Source organism: Scomber japonicus, chromosome 17, assembly GCF_027409825.1.
Source record: "Scomber japonicus isolate fScoJap1 chromosome 17, fScoJap1.pri, whole genome shotgun sequence".
Classification (NCBI taxonomy): Eukaryota; Metazoa; Chordata; class Actinopteri; order Scombriformes; family Scombridae; genus Scomber; species Scomber japonicus.
In genome coordinates this window covers 7,208,179-7,222,145 of record NC_070594.1, presented here as the reverse complement: position 1 = coordinate 7,222,145, position 13,967 = coordinate 7,208,179, and the positions used below count along the sequence as shown (strand labels likewise).

The 13,967-nt window shown below is 40.3% G+C and overlaps 1 protein-coding gene across 1 annotated transcript in view; it reads left to right on the top strand.

Moving 5' to 3' along the window:
* The window catches only part of col12a1b (collagen, type XII, alpha 1b), a 214,510-nt gene that overhangs the window by 136,624 nt on the left and 63,919 nt on the right, over positions 1–13,967 (top strand). Inside the window, exons 36-41 of the mRNA XM_053337464.1 lie at positions 2,256–2,385; positions 3,814–3,956; positions 5,472–5,601; positions 7,775–7,894; positions 8,934–9,080; positions 10,868–10,988. Of these exons, the coding sequence (XP_053193439.1) occupies positions 2,256–2,385; positions 3,814–3,956; positions 5,472–5,601; positions 7,775–7,894; positions 8,934–9,080; positions 10,868–10,988 (791 nt within the window). The remainder of the gene's footprint in view (positions 1–2,255; positions 2,386–3,813; positions 3,957–5,471; positions 5,602–7,774; positions 7,895–8,933; positions 9,081–10,867; positions 10,989–13,967) is intronic.

The following is a 13,967-nucleotide window of genomic DNA, read 5'->3' as shown; positions in this document are numbered from 1 at the left end:
ACTTTTATTTTCCACTGTAGGTCTTTATAAGGAGTGTGGATTGTATTACATCACCGACTGTGGTTGAAATTATTAATCTCCATCTTAAATCTCTCTTACGCCGCCTCCCCCTCCTCCTCTCTCTCTCTCTCTCTCTCTCTCTCTCTCTCTCTCTCTCTCTCTCTCTCTCTCTCCACATCTAATTAAACTTAAATCAATGCACAGTCACTGCTTTCACCAGGACACTCTGTCATGGAAACAACAGGTGGTCCCATTTGGTCGCCCCCGATATATTTGTTTCATTAAGCGTTCGTTTTCGCGTAGATGTCGCACAGATGTTTGCACAGCAGTAATTGTGGTGATGCTCTTAAAATATGGAAATCATGACTTGTCAGCTTTTTGTATCTCTCCATCAGCACTGATTTCACGCTCCGGTGCAAATATCTGGATCACAGGGAGAGAGAGAAGGGGGCTTTTTTTTTTTTTTTTTTACTCACAAAGAGTTTGAACTCGGTGACTGAAGTTTGGAAATGCTGCACGGCAGACACATCTGTGACTGACATCAGTGAAAGCTCCTATGGTTGAGGTTTCGAGTCCATAAGGCTGTAATCTAATGAGGGTGTTTTGATGATTAAGTATCAGCTTTGATGCTAACAGTGCTGTATAGTTTATTGTCCCATGTAGTCACCATTTCCTCTATTTTCACTTCTGCCGTATTTTATTTTCATTAAGTTTGATTTTGTTTGGTCTGAGAGGAAGCTGGTTTGGCAAAGACAGAAGAGACACAAAGATGAGCTCAGAAATACAAAGATTCACCAACTCTTTATGACTCATTTAATGTAATTAAGCTCAAGCAGGCTTTGTTTTAGACCCTGAAGCGCCTTTAAGTCTATTAACCAACAGAGGAATTAAGTTTAGTGATATGTTTAAAAGGCTATACAAAAGTAAACTATCTTATTGAGTTCTACCTCAGTGTTTTGAGTGTAAAGTTAATAAAATATACACTGTGGACAAAAGTATGTGGACACCTGTGCATTACCCCCATTTACGTTAAACATAGCATCCCAAAATCATCAATCTGGTCCACGAATGGGTCAACGGTCAAGGTGCGAATGACGCGAGGTGCTTCACGTTCTGTCTGAACAAACCATTAAGCTTAATATTATTATTGTCTCGCTCCATAATTAAGTTTAATGTCCGCAAAAGGAACTTGTGAGGTTACATTTTCGGGAAAGTCGAGCACACAATATGTTCTGTGTTCGAACTGTTGCCACAGGATTGAAAATAACTTGTTCCATTTTCAGAAATAGCCAATGACGCTGTATTTTCTGTAATTCACTGTCATGATAGGAACAAGACGACTCATTTCTTTGACACGGTGAATGCATCTCCAGTCAAAACTCCATTAATAAACCCAGAACAAACTGGGATTCTTTGGCTCCACCCATTGAGATTTTAACTCAACCAGCGAGTTGAATCTTAACCCTTGAGAGCCTTCAGGAAATGACTGTATGACTAACCCCCAATCTGAAGCAATTAATTGTGTTTTAAAAGGACAGTGGCCAGTCCGTTGGCCTTGCAGTGGAGTGTACCGGAGGGATTTGACCCAAGGCCAGCAGGCGTATATGCGCTTCCAGTTGAGGGATCTCAACCACTACATCATCACTGAGGAACCTATTTCATGGTCCGACGTGCCAGAAGCTTTGGGCCCAAAACTCTTTGAGATATTTGCTTTAACCAAAACAACATCTCTCAATGAGGGGGGACTCGAGTTCAAGCAGCAGATATATTTCCCATGATGTAACACCCCTGATTTTTTATGGCCCACAACCCCCGGCTGAAAAGAAGAGGAGGATAGATGCCGTGATAATCCCAGTGACAAGAGACGGGCTGCAGTCATCCTTGTTGTTAGAAAACACGTCGCGCTACGTGTCAGAACCTGCTAGGAGCCGCTGACAGACTCCGCACTCTCCAGCCGCTTCCTCGCAGAAAACTGTTTATCAGTCAGTCCACTTACTGAATGAATTATTTGTTTGGCGTCTAACCTCCCAGGTCTTTGTTAGTGTTTCAGTAAAACCTTGGCAGCAGAAGGGCCGAGAGATAACTGGATGAGGGATGAGCACTGAGGTCATTATGTACATTACCACTGCCAGATCTCTATGTAATCCCTGACGAGGCTCATTTGAATAGTCTGAAAGGATGATGATGATGATGATGATGATGATGATAATGAGGTCTATATATTTTTTTGACCCTTTGGTTTCTTCTCCAAAAAGGTCCTGGTTCCAGGAAATATTAACAATGCCTTCCTGGACAACCTGATCCCAGATACTCCTTACTCCATCACCGTCGCACCTCTGTACGCCGACGGAGAGGGAACACCTGTGAATGGCAACGGCAAAACACGTAAGCACCACACAACAATCTCACATGTTGACACTGTATACAATCAAATCATCGACTCGTGCTGAGGCTGTTTAGATCTACGAGAAGGACACGGAGTCATAGGCATGAATGCAAGAGCGAGCTGTATACACTGCAGAAGAGTCCGTCTTAACGAGTAGTTTAAAACAATTAATCTAGCTCATGATGAGTGGCACTTGATGATTTAGTGGTGCTTCAAAACTATGGTTTACATATGTTGGTGACCATAAAACAAACAGCTACTACAGAGAATCCTACTTTCCCCAAATATTAGGAATTTCATAAGTAGTTCACATCCTGGAGCTTTGTAAATGAGTAAATGGCATTTTCTTTGTTTTCTTACCTTAGCTAAGTATAATGTTGTACTGGTTAGCTCTATTTCTTTTATTAGTATGTGCTTATATCCTTTGACAGGCTATGCACACCCTTTTAAAATTGGAGTTACATCCAAGTAACTTCTATCTCTGTTTGCTTTTGCTCAACAGTACTTTGCAGTCAAGTTAAGTTGTCAAAACTAGTCAAAATCTCATTAAAGTCTCATTAGTTTGACATACTGACTATCAAACTTAGCTATAACTACCTTTAACACTGCTGCTGGAGTCCTGTAAACTCTACAATCAGTCACTTTATTGACCACAAAAAAAGATGCACACCAATCTGCTGAAATTATGTTAGCATTAGCTCGCTAGCATTAGCTTGTTAGCTTTCACAAGACACAAATCATTTTAACAGCTTTCCAAAGACTGGTGATGAATGAGAAACTATTTTTATTGACAGTTGGACAAGTTTCAAGGCTGGCTTCATGGTTCATGTAGAAACTGTCACGTATATTCAGGTTTTAGATATATTAATACTGTGCATAATATCTACACTTCCTTTAACAATCAGACAAAACAGTTCTACGTATTATGCATTTTTAACTCTCTACCTTCAGAGATCATAAAAACTAAAGGTAGAATGAACCTTTAAAAAAAGTCTTGCAAACATGACAAATAATTGAATCATCTGTTGTCATAAATATATATACTGTTAATCATATTTATCTAACTCCTCCCTTGGTGTATAGTGTAGATGGAGAGGAGATATGTACATGTTTTATATTATTTTATTATGGTTTAGGTGTATAGCTAACGGGGATCCTTATAACAGATGTTCTTTGCAACAGTAATTAGTTAAATTGAGTTGAGGTGGTTCTATTTAGTCCTTAATTATAATTAAATATAATTAATAGTAATTTAAACCCTTAAAAACAAGACCAATTGGAGGAAAAACTCACTTTTCACTTTTAAACTTGGTACCAGATTAAAGAACTTGTAATTTAAGGTAGATGTTATTGGAACATGGAGAAGCTCACCATCTATCATCAGTGTTGTGTTCTTCATGTTAATCTCGGGTGTGTTTTGGTTGCAGTGCCCCGTGCCGGTCCCAGGAACATGCGTGTGTTTGATGCCACCACCAACACCCTCACCATCGGCTGGGACCACGCAGAGGGTCCTGTGAGGCAGTACAGGATCGCCTACGCTCCCATGACCGGAGACCCCATCACTGAGTTTGTGAGTACGACAGAAAAAACTCAAAACATTTACATCTGTTTCAAGCGGACCGGTGTTTGTTAAGACCTGACAAAGAAAAAGCATCAGAACCAAAACTTCTCAGGCTTATATCATACAATCAACCAATGGCATTTTTTGTTTGGGATAAACTGTTGATATGACTCCCACCATATGCAATGAAGTCACATCTCAGGATTCCCTTTGGCTCATTCAGGTTATAAATCCCCGATTAGTGAGAGTAATTACAGGCTCAGTTAAACAAACAGCGTAATTTGGGCCATAATAACATTATTAATTGTCCCAGATAATGAGTCGGAGCTGCAGTCGAGGGCAGCGACGGCCCAGCTGTGCTCCTCTCCTGCTTGTTAGTGAAGCACCTGTTCATTATGAGTCAGCTAACTGCAGCAGAGGGACAGTGATGAAAGGATTTCTGCAGTCTGGGAATGACTGAGCAGCTTATAACTATTTGTAAATTAGGGCTGCCCTGAATACTTCTCTTTTTTTTTTGTGTGTCTTTTGAGCTTTGAATATTTGGCAGCAATTATTCCAATTTATTTGAAATGAAGTAGGACTGGGTGGGGTGAGAAAGAGGAAATGGCGATGGCGGTGGTCCAATAGGGGCGAGGGATGAAGAGAGCGAAGAGAGGAAGAGAGGAGAGACACCAGATTGAGATAAAATATTGAAAACTAAGGCAATAAAACCAACAAGGCTGCAAAGAGAGAGAGTTAAAAACAAACACAGGTGTCGAACCAGCCAGAAGGTTATAATTAGTTTTATATTATAGGACAGAGAAAACACAGGTTTCAAGGAGAAGGAACTGCTCTAATAGAAACAGGAAGTGACCATGGTTCAAAAATGACTTGGTGAGAGGAACTCTAAGAACATATGAGGTCAGGGTGAATATTTGCTCACTAGAAAAGTATTAAAGGCAGACATATTGAATCAAAACCAAAAGATAATTCCCAATAATCTCTATTTATGCATCTGAAAAAGTCACAGCAGCATGTCATCTTAGTGAGAGGTGGGAGAGGTCCCGGGTTCAAATCCTGCAGGAGCCCCCAATTTGATAGATCATAGCAGAAAAAGGGCAGAAATGCAAAATATGCATTTAAATGAACTAATTTATGCACAAAAACATGCATTAAATTGCAAAATACATGCAATATGAATGTCATTGAGTGGATGTGTGAGAAAGTTAGTGTGAAAACTGATAAATGAACCAAACAAAACACATGGAAAGAGTTTCTCCAAAAGAACCAAGGTGTCCATTTTTATGGGATTTGGGAGTAACGAGCCCAGCTGTTCCCAGTCAGCGGCCCAAATGACCATTCCCCATCTGCTAGTTACATGTATCTACAAGACAATCACACAACAAAAAAAGCACACTCAAGTCAAGCCTTGCTCTTTCCAGAAACAACTTCAGGATAATCTGTGGATGTCGACACTCATCATTGTCTCAAAATGTTTCTTTGGTAGCTGAGAAGCTTTTAACTTTGTGGTGTTTCGATCCTCAGACTGTTGTTCCTGGGAATAGAAACAACGCCATGCTGCAGAATCTGCTCCCCGACACTCCCTACAACATCACCGTAGAGGCCATCTACGCCGAGGGGCCCGGAGGAAATCTGAACGGAAACGGACGCACAGGTGAGTCAAAGTTTTTCAGTCGATGCTCAAGTCTAGTTTTATTCATAGAAGCCAATATGACAAGGGGTTTTTGGAGAAAGAGGGAGGGGGGAAGAAGGAAGGAAAGGAGGGAGGGAGGAAGGAAAGGAGGAAGGTAAGAGGGAGGGAGAAAGGAAAACAGGAAAGAAGGACAGAGGAAAGGAAGGAAGGAAGGGAGGAAGGAAGAAGGAAGGGAGGAGGGAGGGAGAAAGGAAAAGAGGAAGGGAGGAAGGAAGGAAAGAAGGACAGAGGAAAGGAAGGAGGGAAGGAAAGAAGGAGGAAGGGAGGACAGAAGTAAGAGGACAGTAAAGAGAGGAAGGAACGAAAGAGAGAAGGAAGGAGGAAAGAGAGAGGAAGGAAGGAAGAAAGAAAAGCAGAAGGAAGCTGTGGTTAATGTCTAGTTTACTTGATTAGAACTATGTAAAGATCATGGTTTGGGTTAAAATCATCACTGGAGACAAGTTTTCAAATTCCTTAAAGATATGCAACCTTTGTTGTCATGGCAACAGTGAACACCACGATTAATTGACATGAGCAAGATTAAGTCGATTAGAGTTTCTAAATGTCGGTTTCGATTATGTTTCGATTAATTGGCCAGCCCTAGTAAGGACCCACTCCTAAAAAAACCCTTTAATCCTATCCTCCTTTGGTGTACAAGTAGTTACAATACATTTAGATGTTTATAAGCACTAACAAGATTATGTGCACACTTTGGTATTGAGAAATATTGATTAGTGTCTTTGGTTTTTGAAAATTAGACACCTTGAAAAACTGGTTTCTTACTACCTTCTTTAATAACTGAGTGATTTCAATGAGCTTTACCTGCTGGAGAAAACAGTACACTACTTAATTAAGTTTTTTGGGGATTACCAAAGATGCAGCTGTCTGTGTTTTATAAGACTTTAAAGGAATACTCCTCTAAAAAATCCATTGAGTCGAGCAAAACAGCTGCTCCCACTGCTCCTGCTGCCGTCTCTACTTCTCCACCATTCATGCCAGTATGTTTCAGATAATCACCAATCTGCCAATAACTGCTTGTGGCCGAGCTTCTGAGCCATTAGAAAGTGATATTATAACAAAGACGTTGTGTGTTTAGCTCATTTGTGGAGAAAGAGAATCTGATACCTAAAAAGACAGATTTAAGTGGAGCCGTTTCTAACAGCTGAAAAAAAAAATCCCACAAGAAAGAAAAAGTAAGAAAAAGAGAAATGTTTTTATTAGATAAGGATGAAAGCAGTTAGAAGTGAGACCTCCCACTAACTTAACTGAGTACACTTCACACATCTGTATCTCGCTGTGGTCGCAGTGGTTGAACTCTGTGAACTCTGTGTTTTTCGAGGTCGCTCTCACTGTGCCGCCCGCTGCTAAAGTTTAACAGGCCGACAGCTCGCGGCTCGGCGTGCCAGCAGCATTAAAGATAGAGCAGACCGTACAGTGAAAATAAATAAGTGGACATGATGTACATTAGTTAACACGGTGCCAACACCTCGTTTTAGTCAGCACTGAGATCTCACAGGAGCTGAAGTGGTGAGCAGCAGCAGCGTTAGTTATACAAATAAAAAGAAATGTATGTGTGTGTGTGTGTGTGTGTGTGTGTGTGGTGTGTGTGTGTTGATCAAAGTCTGAACACAGCAGTCAGCCAGCTTCCTGTTAGTGTGCCCATATCTAAACAGATGAAAGAGAAGAAACATTTATATAATTTTGAAAAAGAGAAATAATCTGACAGATAGAGTTAGATAAGAAAATGTTATATATTTTAACTTCTTTTTTTCCTGTTTTAAGTAAGGTGCATATCTATCAACTTAATGAAAAACGCAGCGTCTTAGTTAGCAGGTTGCTCTTGCACACTTTTGGTTATTACTACAAAAACACAGCATTACAACTTGCACAAACCTAGAAAATGAAGGTAAACTGGGATCCATCATCATTGAGCCAATCTACAGACAGGATCTTGAATTTATTTGGGAAAAGTCAACATCAATATCACCAAAATATCAATGATAGGCAGCTCTTGTTTTATTAAATGAAGTCATACTATAAAGAGAACAGCCTTATGCTGTGATTTAAGAAGCTTTCATTCAAAAGATAAAGTCATTTCCACTGGTTGCTGAGACACATTTTAATTGCTGACTCTTGTCTCTCTTCTCTGTCACAGTCGGCCTGCTGAGTCCAAGAAACCTTCGTGTCTCAGATGAGTGGTACACCCGTTTCAGGGTGGCCTGGGACCCGGTGAACGCTCCCGTCCAAGGATACAGACTCATCTACACGCCTGAAGGTGAGCTGATGTCACAACGACTCTGGTTACTCTGGTTACTCTGGTTACTCTGGCTCTCACTGATTAATCTGACTTAATGAAAAATGAAATACAGGATTTAATGTTTTCTCAGCTTTATTTATATAGTACTCTAAACACAACATAGTTCATCCAAAGTGATTTACACTTGGTTGGTTGTGTTGATGAGCTTATTATACTTTAACAAAAAAAAGAAAAAGTTTATCTTCTCATATTCAGTTTGGCTTTAATACTTTTTTTAACCCTTGTGTCGTCCTCCCTGGTCAAATTGATCCCGTCTTATTCTTCTTTCCTCCCTTCTTTCCTTCCTTCCTTCCGTCTGTACTTCCTCCATCCCCCTTTCTTCCCTCCTTCTTTCCTTCCTTCTTTCCTCCCTCTTTTCCTTCCTTCCCTAATTTCCTTCCTCCCTTCCTTCCTTCTTTCCTCCCTCCCTCCTTCTCTCTTTCTTTCCTCTGCCCTTCTTTCCTACCTTTCTTCCTTCCTTCTTTCCTTTCCTCCCTTCTTCCTTCCCTCTTTCCTTCCTCCCTCCTTTCCTTCCTTCTTTCCTTCCCTTTTCTCTCTTCCTCCCTCCTTTCCTTCCTTCCTCCCTCCTCTCCTTCCTTCTTCCTCCCTCCTTTCCTTCCTTCTTCCTTCCTTCCTCCCTCCCTCTCTTCCTTCCTTCCTTGACTCGAGGACAACAGGAGGGTTAAATAAACCACATTAGAAGAAACATAAGTGCATAATTGTAGGTAACAGAGTATTTTTTACATGACTGTGGAAACATAGAAAAACCTTAAAAGGGTGATAAAAGTAATAAATAAATGATTAAAACTGTTATGAGTAAACTGTCAGACTGTAGTTGTCCTTTTGTCATTTCACTCATATTGTGAAGAAGAACAGATCTGCTGCTGCTGCTGCTGCGTGTCACCAACTCCAAAAAGCTTTCCAGATATTTCTGATCCGTCTGCATCTGATTTTTCTCTTCTGCCAGTTTGGTTTACAGAATGAAAACAACCTGCTCTTTGTCTCATTTCTTTCACAGGCTCAAACCAGACCATTGACTTCTTTGTGGGCGACGTGACCTCTTACACTCTGCACAACCTGCTGCCTGGAACCACCTACGATCTCAAAGTGATCGCTCAGTACACCGGCGGCATGAGCGCCCCGCTCGACGGGCAAGGAACCACATGTGAGTACCGTAACTGTAGGAAAAGACTCTGAAGACAAATGCAGGATTCACATTTTTTAAATAATCACAAATTCTCATGTCGGATCTAAATTGATGTTTCAGCAACATTAAAACAATGGAGGTGATTGGAGTATAATCTGTTATAGACTTTAAGACTTGAGTCACAAAAATTAGGATTTGAAGCTGTGATTTGACCTAATTTAAACTAATCTAAAGGCTTACTTGGCACAAACACTCAAGTCTTAACCCTCCTGTTGTCCTCGAGTCAAGGAAATAAGGGAGGGAGGAAAGGAGGAAGGAAGGAAGGCAGGAAGGAGGAAGGAAGGATGGAAGAGAGGGAGGAAAGAAGGGAGGGAGGATGGAAGGGATGGAGGAAGGAAGGGAGGGAGGGATTGAGGGAGGATGGAAAGGAGGGAGGAAGGAAGGAAGGGATGGAGGGAGGATGGAAGGGAGGAAGAAGGAATGAAGGATGGAAGAAAGGAAGGAAGGTAGGAAAGAAGGAAGGGAGGGATAGAGAGAAGAAAGAAGGAAGGGAGGGAGGGAGGACAGAAGAAGGAAGGAAAGGAGAAATTAAGGAAGGTAGGAAAGGAGGAAAGGAAAGAAGGGAGGAAGGAAAGGAAGGAAGGTAGGATGGAAGGACAGAGGAAAGAAGGACGGAGGGGAGGGAGGGAGGGAGGGAGGGAGGGAGAAAGGAAAAGAGGAAGGAAGGAAAGAAGGAAGGTCAATTTGACCCGTGAGAACGACAGGAAAGTTAAGTTCTGGCTTCGTCTCACTTTTTGCTCAGAAGAAAAAAACACAATTAAGTGAACAGTGAGAGGATCATCTTGACTTGTTTTGTGTTTGTGTAATCTCACTTGAACTGTCTCTTATAAGTGTAGACATGGCTCTGGTTTGTGGTCTGATAAAAAATGACAAAGCTCATTAAAAAGCGCTGAAAATGCATATTTGAAAAAGTCAACATCAAGGAGATTTCTAAATAAAAACAGCTTCAGATACTCTGGATCACACACAAGCACACAGTGAACAGTTTACAACGGGATCTATTTCTTCACCAGAGTTCAAGAAGAAAACATTAAAATTAGTTGATGTATTATCCAAATTAAGTAGGACAGTGTTTCTGGAATAAACCTCAAAAGATCTCAAAACTCAAAAATTTGGGTGAACTGACTCTTTATATAACTGGAATTGTATTTTTAGGGCACACATTAACCCTTTATAGGACACTCATTGAAAGGAAGGGAGGGAGGAAGGAAGGATGGAAGGAAGGAAGGAAGGGAAGGAAGAAGGGAGGAAGGAAAGGAAGGAAGGACGGAGCAAAGAAGGAAGGAAGGAAGGTAGGGGGGAGGAAAGAAAGAGAAGGAGGGAGGGAGGGAGGGAGGAAGGGAAGAAAGAAGGAAGGAAGGAAGAAGAAAGGGGGATGGAGGAAGGAAAGAAGGAAGGGAGGAGAGAAGGAGGGAGGGAGGAAGAACAAATGAAAGTAAGGAAAGGAAGGAAGGAAAGATGGAGGAAGGAAAGAAGGAAGGGAGGAGAGAAGGAGGGAGGGAGGAAGGAAAGAAAGGAAGGAAGGACGGAGGAAATAAGGAACGAGTGAGGGAGAAAGGAAAAGAGGAAGGGAAGAAAAAAGGCAGGGAGGAAGGAAAGGAAGGAAGGAAGGAAGGAAGGAAGGATATTTTGGGATATTTACAGAAGTTACCAAATATAATTATTTGCCCAATAAAGGGTTAATCATCTTTGGCATGTTTTTCCCTTTTTGCATAGTTATAACTGTCTTTTCCCACTCTCTCCAGTGTACCTGAACGTGACCAACATCGAGACCTTCAACGTGGGTCACGACAAGTTCTGCATCAAGTGGACTCCCCACAGAGCGGCCACGTCCTACCGCATCAAACTCAACCCATTGGACCGTAAGTCTCCTCCGTCTCCACCACATACTGAGTGTCTCTTTCACCTGGAAGATGGGAAAGTACTTTATAGGAGCATTCTTCATTTTCTATAATGCATCATAAGCAAGTTTAGATGCTTTAATGTATTTTACAGACTGTTCCAGGAAGTCATTGATTTCCATACGAGGCCCCTTGATATCAATTATCAGGCTCTTGAAGGGTTGAGTTGTGTAATCGATCGCTTTGAGCATCAAGTCGGTGTGAAATTCAGTCAAAATGATCCTGGTGTGGTGTGGTGATGAAGATATACTTTTAAATGGCGACTCTGCTAAATGGTTTTCATCATCAATTAGATCCTCACGTTAAGTTCCTGTTTGATATCTTTAGATTTGATTTGAATATTTTGGTTTTGGACTGTTGGTCCCTTTAAAAGCTGTGATAGACATTTTATAGACTTAGCAATTCATTGATTTATCATGGAAATAATTAACAACTCAATCAATAATGAAAATAAGGGAGTAGTTCATGCTCCGCCGCACTCAAATGAATGGAAACCAAGTGATGCCTGCAACACTATAGACTAAATATACCTGCATTTCTAAAACAAAACAGCATTATTATTGATTTATAGGGCTGAAACTAACATTTACTTCCATTATTGATTAGTTTATAGATCTTTTTTATTTTCAAATGTCTCGTTTTATCTCTCTGAAACCCAAAAATATTCAGTTTACATCAATATAAAAGGAATAAAAGCAACATATCTGCACATTTTAGAAGCTTTAACGAGATAATCTACACTTTTGTACTGAAAAATGAGTCAAATGATTCATCAATAATCAGAATAGTTGCCCTTTTGATCAACTAATTTAATTTATTAGCTGACTCATTGTAAGTTCTTATTTTATTTTAAATTATAATGCCTGAAAATTATGAAACATGTCTTCATATGTCTCATTTTATCTCTCAACAACCCAAAAATATTCAGTTTACATCGATAAAAAAGGAATAAAAGTGATATATCTGCACATTTTAGAAGCTTTAACGAGAGAATCTACACTTTTTTATTGAAAAATGAGTCAAATGATTCATCAATAATAAAAATATTAGCTGACTCATGGTGTAAGCTCCAGTGGTGTGTGGGCTCAAACACATACTGTAAAAAAACATTATAATGGCCTTCAATAGAAAATCATGTTCAAACTGCTGTTCAACATCTTCCATAATTCGGATTAGTCAGTTGTGTCTATTGCTGCTGTTACTAATGCAGATTCATTAGAGTCATGTGGTCACTTGAAGAAGCGTTAGTGTGGTCGGATCCAGATCTTCCAGCAGATGTTTGGAGGCATATCTGTGGATGAAGTCACCATCGCTGTGGTCGTAGATGCCACATATCTTCTGCTGATCCCCTTCCTCAGTGTTTATCAGACTGTGACGGCTGTTGGGATCGTGTCTAGACTCCTTATTATTTTTTTCTTCTTCTATCTTTCTTCTTCTTTCTCGCGCAGAGGCTGTTGTTTATCTTCAGGCCTCCTCCTTGTGATCATTACTCCAAGCAGGATGCAAGTTTTGGCTGGGATTGAAAGCGTCCGACCACCAAGCTCTTTTAATTGTGTCTGTGTCTGCTGCAAAGATTACATCCTTTTCAATTACTGCAGGGTCTTTGAATCCCCATCTGGTTCGTGTTGTCACATGGACATGGGTTAGCGGTTTAAAGAGCAGGAAAAACCAGGAAGGGGAGCGTCAATATTTGAATATCTATATGGTAGTCATTAGCCATCGGGGTTGTCGTGACATGTTGCCAGAACAAACACAGGTCTGCTAGCGTGAGACAGATGGCGGGTTTAACCACTTACCACCGAGGATCAGAAATCCTTCGCCTGAGAGAGAAAGAATCCATCCAAGCGAGAGAGGCAGCAGCAGACGTTTTTTTGAGCTCGAGTCAACAAATCACTATACACCAAGGGAGGAGTTAGATAAATATGATTAACAGTATTTATTTATGACAACAGATGATTCAATTATTTGTCATGTTTGCAAGACTTTTTTTAAAGGTTCATTCTACCTTTAGTTTTTGTGATCTCTGAAGGTAGAGAGTTAAAAATGCATACGTAGAAGTGTTTTGTCTGATTGTTAAAGGAAGTGTAGATATTATGCACAGTATCAATATATCTAAAATCTGAATATACGTGACAGTTTCTACATGAACCATGAAGGCAGCCTTGAAACTTGTCCAACTGTCAATAAAAATAGTTTCTCATTCATCACCAGTCTTTGGAAAGTTGCTAAAATGATTTGTAATCAATCATTGTCTTGTGAAAGCTAACGAGCTAATGCTAACGAGCTAATGCTAACGTGATTTCGGTAGATTGGTGTGTATCTTTCTTTGGTGGTCAATAAAGTGACTGATTGTAGAGTTTACAGGACTCTAGCATCAGTGTTAAAGGTAGTTATAGCTATATTTGAATATCTATATGGTAGTCATTAGCCATCAGGGTTCCACAGTCTCTGGAAAGCTGCTAAAATGATTTGTAATCGATCAATGTCTTGTCAAAGCTAACGAGCTGATGTTAACGAGCTAACGCTAACGAGCTAATGCTAACGTGATTTCGGTAGATTGGTGTGTATCTTTTTTTGTGGTCAATAAAGTGACTGATTGTTGAGTTTACAGGACTCCATCAGCAGTGTTAAAGGTAGTTATAGCTAAGTTTGATAGTCAGTATGTCAAACAAATGAGACTTTAATGAGATTTTGACTAGTTTTGACAATTTAACTTGACTGCAAAGTATTTGGAGCAAAAGGCATCGTGTCAGTTTCTACATGAACCATGAAGGCAGCCTTGAAACTTGTCCAACTGTTAATAAAAATAGTTTCTCATTCATCAACAGTCTTTGGAAAGCTGCTAAAATGATTTGTAATCTTGTCAAAGCTAATGAGCTAATGCTAGCAAGCTAATGCTAACATAATTTCGGTAGAGTGGTGCGTATCTTTCTTTGGTGGTCAA